General features: G+C 47.3%; 4 protein-coding genes across 5 annotated transcripts; 2 read left to right on the top strand and 2 right to left on the bottom strand.

Annotated features, from left to right (window-relative positions):
- Nucleotides 1-1,745: 1,745 nt before the first annotated feature.
- Nucleotides 1,746-4,065, bottom strand: E1B28_011979 (uncharacterized protein; the record flags this gene model as incomplete). Its single annotated transcript, XM_043157040.1, has 15 exons — nucleotides 1,746-1,921; nucleotides 1,979-2,150; nucleotides 2,201-2,313; nucleotides 2,375-2,566; nucleotides 2,635-2,666; nucleotides 2,715-2,760; nucleotides 2,822-2,836; nucleotides 2,893-2,958; nucleotides 3,018-3,101; nucleotides 3,161-3,339; nucleotides 3,425-3,507; nucleotides 3,559-3,669; nucleotides 3,727-3,791; nucleotides 3,863-3,870; nucleotides 3,939-4,065. 15 exons carry the CDS (start codon nucleotides 4,063-4,065, stop codon nucleotides 1,847-1,849), a joined length of 1,368 nt encoding a protein of 455 aa, XP_043004405.1. The 3' UTR covers nucleotides 1,746-1,846.
- Nucleotides 4,066-6,184: 2,119 nt separating this feature from the next.
- E1B28_011978 (uncharacterized protein) lies at nucleotides 6,185-8,275 on the top strand. 2 transcript variants are annotated; one of them, XM_043157038.1, is made up of 8 exons: nucleotides 6,185-6,356; nucleotides 6,414-6,463; nucleotides 6,518-6,578; nucleotides 6,641-6,685; nucleotides 6,741-6,781; nucleotides 6,846-6,925; nucleotides 6,987-7,713; nucleotides 7,778-8,275. In XM_043157038.1, the coding sequence occupies exons 2-8, from the start codon at nucleotides 6,429-6,431 to the stop codon at nucleotides 8,028-8,030; spliced, it is 1,242 nt and encodes a 413-aa protein (XP_043004403.1). In that variant the 5' UTR covers nucleotides 6,185-6,356; nucleotides 6,414-6,428; the 3' UTR covers nucleotides 8,031-8,275. The 2 variants fall into 2 exon arrangements, with proteins under 2 accessions (XP_043004403.1, XP_043004404.1); XM_043157039.1 differs by having other exon boundaries at nucleotides 6,185-6,463.
- On the bottom strand, nucleotides 8,259-10,031 carry E1B28_011977 (uncharacterized protein). Its single transcript, XM_043157037.1, has 5 exons — nucleotides 9,844-10,031; nucleotides 9,723-9,786; nucleotides 9,417-9,596; nucleotides 8,841-9,305; nucleotides 8,259-8,667 (listed from the first exon to the last, which is right to left on the bottom strand). Exons 2-5 carry the CDS (start codon nucleotides 9,764-9,766, stop codon nucleotides 8,367-8,369), a joined length of 990 nt encoding a protein of 329 aa, XP_043004402.1. The 5' UTR covers nucleotides 9,767-9,786; nucleotides 9,844-10,031; the 3' UTR covers nucleotides 8,259-8,366.
- A 54-nt stretch (nucleotides 10,032-10,085) lies between these two features.
- On the top strand, nucleotides 10,086-12,148 carry E1B28_011976 (uncharacterized protein). Its single transcript, XM_043157036.1, has 10 exons — nucleotides 10,086-10,212; nucleotides 10,263-10,377; nucleotides 10,443-10,511; nucleotides 10,575-10,698; nucleotides 10,757-10,901; nucleotides 10,960-11,115; nucleotides 11,187-11,362; nucleotides 11,415-11,550; nucleotides 11,643-11,705; nucleotides 11,779-12,148. The coding sequence occupies exons 1-10, from the start codon at nucleotides 10,121-10,123 to the stop codon at nucleotides 12,113-12,115; spliced, it is 1,413 nt and encodes a 470-aa protein (XP_043004401.1). The 5' UTR covers nucleotides 10,086-10,120; the 3' UTR covers nucleotides 12,116-12,148.
- The last annotated feature ends 151 nt before the right edge of the window (nucleotides 12,149-12,299 follow it).

Genomic DNA, 12,299 nt, shown 5'->3' with positions numbered 1-12,299 from the left:
CGACTCTTCAAAGCTTCGAGTCCCAGCGACCGAGTACAAATCCCGCAACCTTGTTTTCCGTCTTCAGGCAGAGAGAAAAAAGATCTTCATATCCAGATCGGGACTTGACAGGTCAAATATATCATCTGTTCGCAGAGTATGAATAGCAGTCTAGGTCCAGACACTCCCAAAAGACTATTGGCTGTGTAAATGCTAACCTGCATCAATGGCGCTAAAAACATTCTAACCAGAGTCAGATTCGGTAGCAGTTGTGATTGGAATCCGTTCTCAGTTGAGCGAAGCCCTAGAGTCTAAGGAACATCATATTGTTGTAAGTTGTACAGATAGAATGCACGGTAGGAAACACCGACAAAGTTTTCATCAGGCCAATTACTCCCGATCCATCTTCCATCTTCTTCTCTGTTAATCCTCAAAAATAGGTCGTTCGGCGGCGGTAGTCGGTTCTGATCGTTTCTTCTTTCCTTCGTGGTGAGAGGAAATAATCTTTGGCTTTGATGGCGTTTTCGACGCTTTGGCTAGCTCCAGGCGTTCCTCTACACTGAGTTCAAGGGTCCCGTGGAGTCGGCGGAAGGGAAGTGTAGGGGGGGATGCTATTGCTGACGAAGACGACCATTCATATCCATTCGTGGCGTTCGGCGGTGGGAAGTTTCCCGCAAAATGGGATAACAAGAGCTTCTCGGAGCATATTGAAACCGCTTCAAACCCTCCTCAATCGGATGATCGTCGAGACCCGCCTGACTGTTAGTTTCAACAGTAGTTCCGACCCGTTTGACTTGTTGCTTTCCAACGCTCTCCTTGTTCATTAGAAACCATGCTAGCTCGTTCCTTCAAAGAAGCTTCCTTTTTCGGTAGTCAGTATGTAGATCGTTAATGGACTCTCGGCTTGACGTACTGCATTCAAGCCTTAAGGCCGTTGGTCGACCCAAGCAATAAACTACTCAGCTACCCATTCTCCGTTTCATCTACCCTTGTGGCGCCTGTCCGTCAGAGCAACCTAACGCACGGCGGCGGTCGAATGTGCTTGTCCGCGATATATCCTTGATACATTCCATTCGTTAAAAAAAACTCGTTTCGTGCCGAGCCTAGATGCGATGGGGGAGGTGAATTGGAATTCCAATGACGATATAGAATTTAAACCCACAACGCCTTCTCGACGGGCGGCCAAACGAATCCGATTGAAGTTGAGAAAATCTAGGGATATTTTCTTGTATTCTTCCTCGCCACCGACACTTGAAGTCCATTATTAAAACTTGACGCGCGGGTGAACTCAATAGTTCCGCCTTGCTACTAGAACTGTAAGCAGAAGTTGAGGAGAGGAATAATTCCTCATATACACCTCAATCCTTTTGGTATTGAAGGTAAGGTTGTATAAACTGTAGGAAGCTTGAAATTGAATTGTCGTCGCTGTCCTGTCCAGAACGGTACGAACACTGCCACACCTTGTTTACCGCTGTTGAAATCGGGGGTTGCTAGGTGTAGGCTGTTGATTCTTGAACTCCGTCTTGCCTCCGTTCCGTGGGGGAAGCCTGAAACTTTTCATTATGTCCTCTGATATCCGAGATCTAAGACCGTGGATCCGTTGCCGACATCGTTGAATTCGAATATTGAGCGGAGAAAATGCGAGGCTAACCCCACGTCTCGTCGTGGGAAGGACAGTTTTTGAGGGCATCTATTGTGGAGGTAGGCGGCGATGGGAGCTGGAAAAGTGAACTAGACGCTCGACAGTAAAAGGAATGGCAATAATAGAGGGGGGTTAAGCTGGAGCTCAATATTTAAGTATTTTGATTACATTAATTAGGAGGAGTGCTACAAAATATATCGATACATAATCGCGAAACCGCGATTTTTATTGTGACTTCTGAGGACGATTCTTTCTACGCTCTTGACGTCGAAGGTACTTCCTAGCCTTCGGGATACCGAACTACAAAGGAGAACAGTCAACACTAAATCACCGCAAACGAAAAAAAAAGGTACATACCCTCACAGTAGGGAACAAAACCAAAAGGAAACCGCCAATCACCCAGCCCCATTTTACCGTGGCAGGAAAAGGTGTCGGGAAGAGACCTTTACTCCATTTAAAAATAACGAGCAGTTCGGTAACGATAGTAGCCAGGAGAAGCCAGACATGCTGGCCCATCCTGACCGCTTTCCTGTTCCCAGTTCAGTAACAAAATACGACTTCGAAAATGTTGGTACCGACCTTGGGTTATTGATATACTGATAAAGCTCTCTCACTGCGGGCAAACCAGCGAGGAATACGCCTGCAAGGCGTGCTATTATTATTGGATGATCCGGTTCCATCCAAAGCAAATACTGGTACGTGTCAAGGGGTCAATTTACGCAGGAAGTAAATAAACTGCTAAAATAAACTCACCTTGAGGTAAAACGGATTAAGTTCAGCAGCCAGAAAGACTGCAAGCAGGAGCACGACAGCGAAAAAATGCGTAAAGTCCTGCGCTATGCCCCATTTGAAGGCGGTAAAGTCATGTGGTGAGAACTGACTGAGAACTCGTTTTGCCTTCGAGCGGAACCCGCGAGATTGACGGAAACCACGCCACTCATACGGCTACGGGTGCGAGGATCGAACGTCAATTCATACGTTCGAAGGGCAATGATCGATCTGGGAACCCGCACCTGAACTTCAAAATATTGGCAGACCTTCATTCCTAGTGCGAATCAGTTATGGGGAATAGGATCCGAAAGAGTTGATTTACCCAGATATGTTCCGATCCAATTGCATAACAGAACATCTAGTATCCACTGTCAAACAGAACAGCGCCACTGAGGAGACACTCGATGATCTAGACTTCGGGAAACATACGTGATCCCACCAACACTAGAATCACAAGGTCAGCGCCTGAAACCAATGTGGCTGGAGCTGGGCGTACGCACCTCGTCAAAATTGGCAAGTTGATGCTGTAAACTATATTCTGCAAGCTCAAAGGCGATACTAAGAATCTGTTGCCATCATCACATGTCAGTAACTCAAAATTAAAGGAGGTAGCGAAAAGACTAACCCAACAGAACCAGTAATCTCTAAGAATCATGGCCTTTCCAAACCACCCAAGGGCATGAGCGAGACAGAAAATGTCAACAGCGTTCTGCATCGGCGGCGCGGAAAAAGATCAACGGCATATTCGTTTACGACCGAATAACGTACCCATATGGTTTTTAGATTAAACGAGCAATCTTCCCCGTAGCTTCTCTCTGGCAACGGTTTACCCAAGCTGGGATCCAGGTAGGTCATCATGTCACGGGCGGATCGAAGATCCTGAAATAAAAGAAAAACGAGGGCCAACTCGTAAAGGAGATTGATTCCCAATACCATTCTCCAAAATGCTAAATGAAAAAAAAAAAAAAAAAAAAAAAAAAAACCGAGAAAAAACCTAAGCGCACTGAGATTCGGATGACAGTGAAAGCAGACCTGGGTGCGGGCGAATAAAGGGTCCGTCGCGAAATTGGATCATCGAGAACATCAGGAATGACACGATGGCGGCATAAACTCCCCTGAACAAGAGAGGTCATGACAACTGAAATGAGGTCAGAGGGGAAACATACATTCTGCGCTTGTCACGACCCTCCTCTAATACGTCCTGAGTCGTTGCGACGTACGCGAGGACTACCAGACCAACGGCGAGAGCAGATAAGGTTATAGGCTTGTAAAAGAACCTGCAGAATGAATCGTTAAGCTGCCGACTATTTCATTCGGAGAACCGCTTAGCGCACTCGACACTCGTATCATGTTTCTCTTGAAAGGGAGTTATCCTTGTATAGGGTTCGGTTCTATCGGCCTGCACAACAAAGGAGGGAAAGACCAAATGGATGAGGAGTTGCTCGAAACTGGAAAGAGATTCGACCGCACATCATACCCTAGCGCATTTCAGGAGATTTGGCGTTAGTTATACTCTTACGCGAGGTTTGAAAGGCAGAATACTCACACTTCACCGGAACACCATCCAGACCTGGCTTTGGCTCAGGGTTCACTACAGGAGACAAGTGAGGATCTGACTCTTCTCCCGGCGATGCTGGCGACAATTCTGGGTTTTCGTCCTTGACAGTTTCCATTCTTGCGGTTGAAGATCGTGAGCCCTGTCTAGCTTCAACTTCAGCCTTCCCAAGATTGTGAGCGAGTTCTTGAAGACGCGGCAGAGAAGTACAAGGTGTTCCAAATGGTAGAGAAAGTTGAGGATGACCCCGCTACTCCCGTTCCTGCCCGTTGACGTATGTGTCACGGTGTCACAAACAGGGTCACGCCGTTCCTCCTTGTTCCTAAAAGTTAACATCGTCACAACGTCGCCTCGTCAAGCGTTGTCAAATAACCCGGTCTGTTCATCGGCCTTTGCGGGATCTTTGCTATTTCCGATTGTTTTCATCGGAAATCAAATTCACGGTGTAGTCGTTTTTGACTTCACAGAAGGTTGACACGTCCACGCCTCTTTGCCGCATGTTTTGTTACGTTCACTATCGGCTACTCTTCCTGTTCTTTACCATGGCACCAGTGGGAGCATTTCAGCTGTTCTATACCTCAAGGCGTTCATCTTCGCGAGAAGTCACAGTGACCAAACAGAAAATTCGAAGACATCCAAAAGGCGCGTCGCTCATTGCTTGCGCGCTCTTTGACATTAGACCTCAAATTCATAAATATCCTGAAATCTCGGTGCCTACGCACAGAATAACTTTTTTTGCCCGAGTCAATCGCTTTCCTTGTTTCTGGAACCCCCTTCGGACGCGCCGTGTATGCCTTTCTCCTTTTGCGAACGGGTTTCTGAACAAGCCAAGATTCAAGATACCGTCAAATACCGTTGCATTGGCGGGACACATCTACTTAACACGCCACGATCAGCCGGTCTCCACACCTCGTGCGGGAAGGAATTGATATGATATACTTGATTAAACGAAAGTCCTGACTCGCAACTTTACTTTTCGTGTCAGTCTACATCTAAGCTAGTGGTGGCTTTTATCCCGTCTCGGTAAGTGATTCAAGTATGCTCAATTGCTCTCGTTATTGCGACTCAGGTATTCATTACAGCCAAGCACTCGTTATGCTCATCAAATTCGACTCTTCGAGAACCTGATGGCGCGCTGAGCTAGTATCTTCCCCCCTTTCGATCATGGCCTGGAATAGTCCGTCATAGCGATGGCTGGGTCTTTACTGACTTATTGGCAAGCCAGCACATGACGTGAGTCTATAGTTGGTTCTTCATGGGGTTGGGTGACTGATATAGCAAGGGGCACAGAATTCAGATAAACTCACCGATTTATCCGATGTCCTGGAAGGTTTGGGGCCTGTGAATCGGACTTCTTACCCAGTCTCCCCATGACCCGCCTTCCACGGATGCTTTCGCATGCGGGATGCCCTCAATCTCAACGATGCTCAACGATGCTCAGATCATAAGCAATACGATTTATAATCGCCCTTGTGCAAAGATCCTCCTACTTTTTTCACTTCGTTTGCTTCGTCGCGAAGTTTTTACACCTGGGTGATCAGCGAATGCCTCGAGGACATTGGGGCGACGCGGTACTGGTATGCGTGTTTTTGGGAACGTTCGATTCTGATAAGCCGTATCAACTCACGATTCCTTCAAGGGAGTGTGCGTGATTTGTGCTTTGGCCCCTTGTTTTCTATTCACGAGTTCATCAATCAAGTTACCATTTGAAGAACTCGACGGGTCGGATGTTTACCATTACACACGCCATATGATTCGAGCGTCATTGTATTCATGGACCCTTCCCCGTGCTTTATGGGAAGCAATAAATCTATAGTGACTCGCGCCTGCGCCGGAGTACGCAGGTGAGCCCTATATAGCACTTACCTCATTTACCAAATTTCGTCGGCTCGCGATTTGAAATACGATGTCTATCTCACAGATGACGATGGATTAACTCGAGCATAAATAATAATCTACCCCAGTTTAATGAGAACAGAACAATATATAGGAGGTGCATGTGGTGAGTTGCTGTCCCGGGTTAGTTGTCGAGAATACGTCCAACCCCCCTTCACGGGATGAGGTGGAATGTGAAATCTCGGTGATTCGGGAGATATATACAGCTGGCATTCAAGATGAAATCCGGAGGGGAAACGAGGAATACCTCAGAATTATTTGGGTATCATTTTGATCCTCAGGGCGTTCGCGAGAGAATTTTTTATTATTTTTTAATTGTCATCTTCTGTGACTCTTGTGACGGGGTCTCCCAGGCTCGTGCCTTCATGCTTCGAGCTGCCTTCCGTTTTGGGAACGCCTTCATCTGTCAATGTAAGAGTGGGATGCCGGCACTGGATCTCATTTTTACGATCTTGCTGGGTTTACTTAATTACTACCAGGACACCTCTTAAGGTCGCAGACAAATCACCTCGAGTTTGTTCCTTTTCGCCCTCGACCATGATGACCTCTGACCCTTTCCCACCTCTGCAGCTCAAAGGCGAGATAATGGACCTTGAATTCACTGTTGACACGGACCACCGGTACGTTGTCGACTTGTCTTTCTTCTGTGCATCCCGTTGACGAGTTGACTGCAGGAAGCGCAGGAGGAATCGAACGACCCAGAGCTGCTTGAATTGTCATACTTCCAAGCGGAAGGTGCTTCTTTCGTCCACTTATTGTCCCGTCGACGACAGATTCTTACGAGCGGACGTCTTCAGTGTGACCGAAAACGACCCTGCCAACGGTGTATTCAGCTCGGGCTGGTATGATGGGTTTTAACTTTCGCTGGCTCTCTAATAATTTTCATGACTTCTTCAGACTGGGCTTTGCGTTTACGAGATTGACGATCCTGCGTTGAGGTGTGTACAATGCTTCTCATGAAATAAACTTGCGAGTTAATCGGATCCATCACTTATTATTCAGAGATGACCCAACATTGGACGAAACGACAAGACTGAGAAACAGGATTGCAGAACTGGAGAGCCTCGTGCGCGAACTGCGAGGTACGTATGTTAACTCATCGGTGAAGTATACTAAACCTTACCATGATTGTTCTCCCTGAAGGCAAACCTCATCCCCGCTGGGCGGAAACTACTTTTCGTGATGGCGATCCTAATGAAAAATGGCATTCCCGGGCTGCCAAGTGTTTACCAGGTGGAAAGCGTCGAGCCCTCTCCCCGGAACTAGTTCAGGACAGCAACAACACAAGTCATCCAGCAACGAACGGACGGTCCAGTGTACTATCTACCCTTCTTTCCCCAATCAAAACCGAGACCGGTTCCGATCCTTCCTCTCAGTTGTATCGATTTTCCCCCTCCCCCGCACCCTCCATGCGTTACCATACCTTCCAGGCAGACGTTCGTAACCCTCCTGTTGAGGGGAATGGCGGTCAGCGGTCACCAGCTTATCGTTCTCCTACTTCTGCTGGATCATATCAGTCTTCCGTTGCTCCTACATCTTCTAGTCCATACGGGGGCACTTCTGGACATACAGGTTCCGCGCACGGCTCCTCATATTCTGATGGCGGAAGTAGCACTGGTGCTGCTACCTATCCTCTTTCGGGAAGCGACGATGGTCGACCATATTCCGACCACTACTCGGCAAGGGACAGTCCCCCTCATTCGAACAGCTACTGCCTCTGTCGTAACAACGCGGCCGTCAATCACTCGTACATGGCGCTCTCTCAGCAGCTTCAGAGTACTCTACACACTGTTCGTCAGTACAACCATCACTCTGCCAACACACGATGCATGGTATACCGGTGCATCGCGGACCTAAACTCAGTATTGGGGTATGTTTTCGCCTCCCTCCACTAAACCAACCCTGACTGACTTCTTCTCCTTCTCCTTCTTTAGTACCAGAGGTAACGATACGACTGACTGCACGGCACCAGCGTATGACAGTAATACCCCGACAGACAGTGAGATTCTGACACCTGCCTCGTCGTCTAGTGGACCGACATCCTTTCATGCTGGTTCGTCTCCAAGTGGTGGCGTTTCCCCGCACGAGTGGCCGTCCATGTCCCCCACGACCTACAACCCTTACTTCCCAATCCCTGCTGGAGCAGGAGAATCTCATCACTCCATGTATACGCACGTCATGTCTTGACCCAGTTTTCCCGTTACATAGTCTCTCAATGCGCAATTTTCAAGTTTTCTTCGCTTCTTGCTTTCACTGCTTTCACTTGTCGATTACTGTACTACCTCTTATCTGCTATGGACTGTTAGCTATCATTGTCATTATTAGTCATTACATACCCCTGCCGTCCCTTGCCTTTCGCTTCTTGTCACGATGTACGACACGGTACACCTTATGATACCATGGTCCGCTTTTCCACGAGATTTTTAAAAAGACCCGGCGACATGGATTATGATTTCCGTTAATCCGTTCCAAGTAATGTAATGTACTTTGGAAGAGTTTAAGTAAAGAACGAGAGAAAAATAATCAAGAGGGGGACCGAAGGTCAAGTTGGAAGCGAAATGTACGTTCGGAAGGAGTGTTCGTAGGAGACTTATTGTTGCTGTTACCTATATTGCCTCCCCATCTCGTCACTTTCCCATCGACAAGCTTCCATATATCTCGTTCAATGAATGTCACCTGCCCATCCCTCCGAATTAACAGGACAGTCGACAAACGCGTGCCATAATATTCAGCCCTTCCGCTGCCCCACGTAGCTGGAAGGGGTACAACCTCCACCGTGTTCCTCAGTTGGCTTCGCTCTGTGAGAGGTTCTGGGGACTTCCAGCTAACAAGAAAAAAAAAACGTTGTGACGGCAAGTGAGTAATGAACGATACCGCTCAAAAGCGAAAATTACTAAATGACAGCAAATTGAAAAAAAATAAGGGTACTTCCGGAAAGGAGGAAGAGAAAGAGAGAGAAAAAAATCCGAAACATGAATTAAAAGATTAAAAACTCACGAGAGTAATTCAAACAATCGGTCCGCAAGTTCGGATTCGTCGGTTTGCTTGTTTGAAGCTTGAGTTACTTGTGATATGAGATTCTCTAAATCTCGCAATCCATGTGTTACTTTGGGCCATTCACTTCCATCTCCATCGACTCCATCGACTCCATTAGAGAACCCACCACAGGAACGTTCCTTCGCGCTAAGTTGACGGGAAGTGATTGGGCCACACGCGCCCCCGTTTGTGACTAAAGAAGAGTTGTCGTATCGTAGTTCCAAATCGCTGGATTGTGATGATGTAGCAGGTACCACTCGAGGCGCGAAAAGAAGGAGGTTGAAGCCGGAGTACTTGGCGTCCCGAGGGAAACATTGTCTGACCTGCTCTTCGAACGGCTCATCAGATTCGAGGAGCAAGAAGGACGAAACAAGAGAGCCCCTCGAGGTGATAACAGACGGATCGAACGCTTCAGTAATGTTTGTTCTACATACAAGCGGTTAAATCAGTATGATTAGAAAAGGGGCCTCCGCTCACACGATAGCGGAAACCGAAAAGTTTGCTAACATGGGAGGGGTGGGGTTGGACTAAACTCACAGTACAGCAACCTTCCCGGTCCGGGAGAGGCCTAGCCAGGTACCACCGCCCATTTCGTCGATCCCTGACAGGATTGCACCTGGTGCGTTCGAATGAGCCTCGTGGTCGTGTTCGAACGAATGAAAAGCCGCATCCTTGGTTGGTCGGCTGAGATATTCATCGCGATTGCTACATAGTATTCTAAGGAGAGAACGATCATCAGTCGTAAATTCATCACCCGAGGGAAAGACAAGGATCTGTTGCCAAACTGGTTCCTTGTGCCAAAAGAAGGCCTAATTGAAGAAGAGTTAGGAAGTTTCCACTTACAACGAGTAATCGGGATGATCAAAGGTCCAGAACACGATGCACATTTACGATCCCGTAAGAGAAACTGAACACACCAATCAGGCGAACGCAACTCTTCTCGCAAGAAAAGTAGATGGCTCACTGTCAACTGAGATTTGGAGTTGATAAAGTTTGAGCCAAAGCGTGGGTACGATTGTGGATAACGGCGCTTGCTATGGAGTGAATGATACTTAATGGACTTGATAGTGGCTGGCAAATCTAACAACTGGCAACCTGTAAGGGATAAGTATTGCGATGACTTGGTGGTGCGGAGGCGGGGAGACACGTGGGAACAATGTGTCCACAGAAGCGGATCATCGGCAGGCCATATTTGGCGGAAATTGTTCACACGCTTCCTTTTTTCCCAACATCATCATCGGATGAATTTCAGTAGCATCGTCGTGCTTGACAATGGCGGACATACAATTAAGACCGGCCTTGTTACAAGCCAGGAAATCAAACCTTCTCCACAGTAAGCGATAGGTTATTCTGAGGGTTATTCTAACCTGGGGACTCTCGTAGCCTGATTCCGAATGCCATCGTCCGTTCAAAGGGGGACAAGATGACCTACTTCGGCCACGAGCTAGAAAGATGTAGAGACTATTCCTCTTTGCATTATCGTTTACCTCTGGAGAAGGTCAGCCTACTTTAAATGATTACAATGATGCGGGGCGAGTGGAGAATGCTTAATCAATGACCTAGGGATATATTGTCGACTGGGATGCCCAGAAAGCGATATGGGACGGTGTATTCTCCGACCAAGTTTTGGGCGTACGTGTTTCCGACGATGTTAAGAGGCTTGGCAATCAAGTTCTCCCGCTTTTTCCTTCTTAGATCAACACGACTCAATCATCTTTGATATTGACGGAGCCCTATTTCAATCTTCCTAATATCCAGGAGGTATATGATCAATTCATATTTGAAGAGTACGAGTTCTCCTCATATTACAGATGTACCCGTAAGTGCAATGATTTGGGGATGCATTTAGGACTCGGACTGATTCCGTACGACTCAAGCCGCGTCTTTGATACCTTACGGACAATTGTTCTCAGTTGCAGGTTTACCTCAACCCGAATGTATGACAGTAGTGGACACCGGCTTCAGTTTCACACATGTCATTCCCATTTTAAAGGGCAAAATCGTCTGGAATGCTGTCAAAAGGTTTTCCGTCCTTCTTATCGCGCCAATGAAATCAACTGAACGGTTTGATTATACCCAGGCTAGATGTTGGCGGGAAGTTATTGACCAATCATCTCAAAGAATTAGTCTCATTCCGACAATGGAATATGATGGACGAGACGTACATCATGAACGATGTCAAAGAAACTTGTTGTTACGTCTCTCAGAACTTTAAAAATGACCTTGAAATGACTAGGTGAGATCCGAATCCCCGCAAAGAAACAGCAGAAAACATGTTGTATGATTGACAACTCGCCTCTTTCTCAGGCTGGACCCCAAAAATAATTCTATAGTACAGCAATATGTTCTTCCCGACTTATCGGTCCGCAAACAAGGTCGCATTCGAAAACCAGAGGACATCGTCCCCGAATCAGATCAGGTCCTTGTGATGAATAACGAACGGTTTTCTGTCCCTGAACTCATTTTCCGTCCAGATGACATTGGTTTGTGTTCCCCATCTACGCATTTCTCTTGTTCTACTCATTACGTATATAGCTCTAGATCAATGTGGCTTAGCGGAGGCAATAGCTGTTTCTATCTCGCTTCTACCAGAAGATTTACGCGGCTTGTTTTGGGCGAATATCGGGTTAATTGGGGGAAACTCGAAATTTATCGGCTTCCGACAGCGTTTGTGAGTTATTGTTTATGCTCAACACCTCCCGCGTGTGAACGGGGGGGGAGCAATCCAAGGCCCCCGAACCTGCTTGATGTCTCTTTTTGCAGGTTGTCCGAGGTTCAGCCCTTTGTTCCTGCAGGGTATAACGTCTGCATTTATGAGTGCGATGAGTACGTTTCTTTGACCCCATCAGCCAAAGCGTCCATTTGATTGTGACCCGTGTTTCCGCCCCCTTCTCTACAGTCCAATAACAGAAGCGTACAAGTCTGCTCTTAACGTTTCCTCATCGTCGGATTTCATAAGTAAGGCGGTCGTCACTCGGGCTGAATATTTGGAAAAAGGCAGTAATGCGTCATGGGAGAGGTTTCGCGACTGGAGAAATGCAAAACCTACTACAGAGATATTAGACGGGATGCTCGATGAGGAATCGACTATCGGCACGTCAGCAGCGTCCGCGTCAAAGGAAGGACGGGACTCTCGAACTTCGACAACCGTTGACGGAAGTAATACCTCGGTTGGGAGCAAAGTTTCGAAAACGAGAAGTAGCGGGCGTATTGTGGTAGGCGGGAGGGCCCGGTAGTAGTAGTAGAGCCACTTTGGTACTTGTCGGTGCTTTTTTTCCTGTCTTCTCGAATCTCGAAGTACAATAGTCTGTTTGGCAAACGTCTTCTTCCGGTGGGTTGGATATGGAATTTTCTGAAGCCCTCGAGGGTTTCCCGATTCGACCCGTCTTTTACAGTATCTTCTTCCGGGTATTCGTTCTC

The sequence above is a fragment of the Marasmius oreades genome, chromosome 8 (genome assembly GCF_018924745.1).
Source record: "Marasmius oreades isolate 03SP1 chromosome 8, whole genome shotgun sequence".
Taxonomy (NCBI): Eukaryota; Fungi; Basidiomycota; class Agaricomycetes; order Agaricales; family Marasmiaceae; genus Marasmius; species Marasmius oreades.
This window is presented reverse-complemented; position numbering and strand designations above follow the sequence as displayed.

Excerpts from the sequence above, each read along its gene's own strand:
- E1B28_011978 (XM_043157039.1), top strand. The coding sequence starts at position 6,381 with ATGATGACCTCTGACCCTTTCCCACCTCTGCAGCTCAAAGGCGAGATA. Across the intron at positions 6,686-6,740 it reads GGTGTATTCAGCTCGGGCTG|ACTGGGCTTTGCGTTTACGA; the intron begins GTATGATGGGTT and ends TGACTTCTTCAG. Across the intron at positions 6,782-6,845 it reads ATTGACGATCCTGCGTTGAG|AGATGACCCAACATTGGACG; the intron begins GTGTGTACAATG and ends CTTATTATTCAG.
- E1B28_011977 (XM_043157037.1), bottom strand. The coding sequence starts at position 9,766 with ATGTGCATCGTGTTCTGGACCTTTGATCATCCCGATTACTCGTT. Across the intron at positions 9,306-9,416 it reads ACCGGGAAGGTTGCTGTACT|AACAAACATTACTGAAGCGT; the intron begins GTGAGTTTAGTC and ends GCTTGTATGTAG. Across the intron at positions 8,668-8,840 it reads CGATTGTTTGAATTACTCTC|CTGGAAGTCCCCAGAACCTC; the intron begins GTGAGTTTTTAA and ends TTTTCTTGTTAG.
- E1B28_011976 (XM_043157036.1), top strand. The coding sequence starts at position 10,121 with ATGAATTTCAGTAGCATCGTCGTGCTTGACAATGGCGGACATACAATT. Across the intron at positions 10,378-10,442 it reads ATCGTTTACCTCTGGAGAAG|GGATATATTGTCGACTGGGA; the intron begins GTCAGCCTACTT and ends TCAATGACCTAG. Across the intron at positions 11,551-11,642 it reads ATCGGCTTCCGACAGCGTTT|GTTGTCCGAGGTTCAGCCCT; the intron begins GTGAGTTATTGT and ends CTCTTTTTGCAG.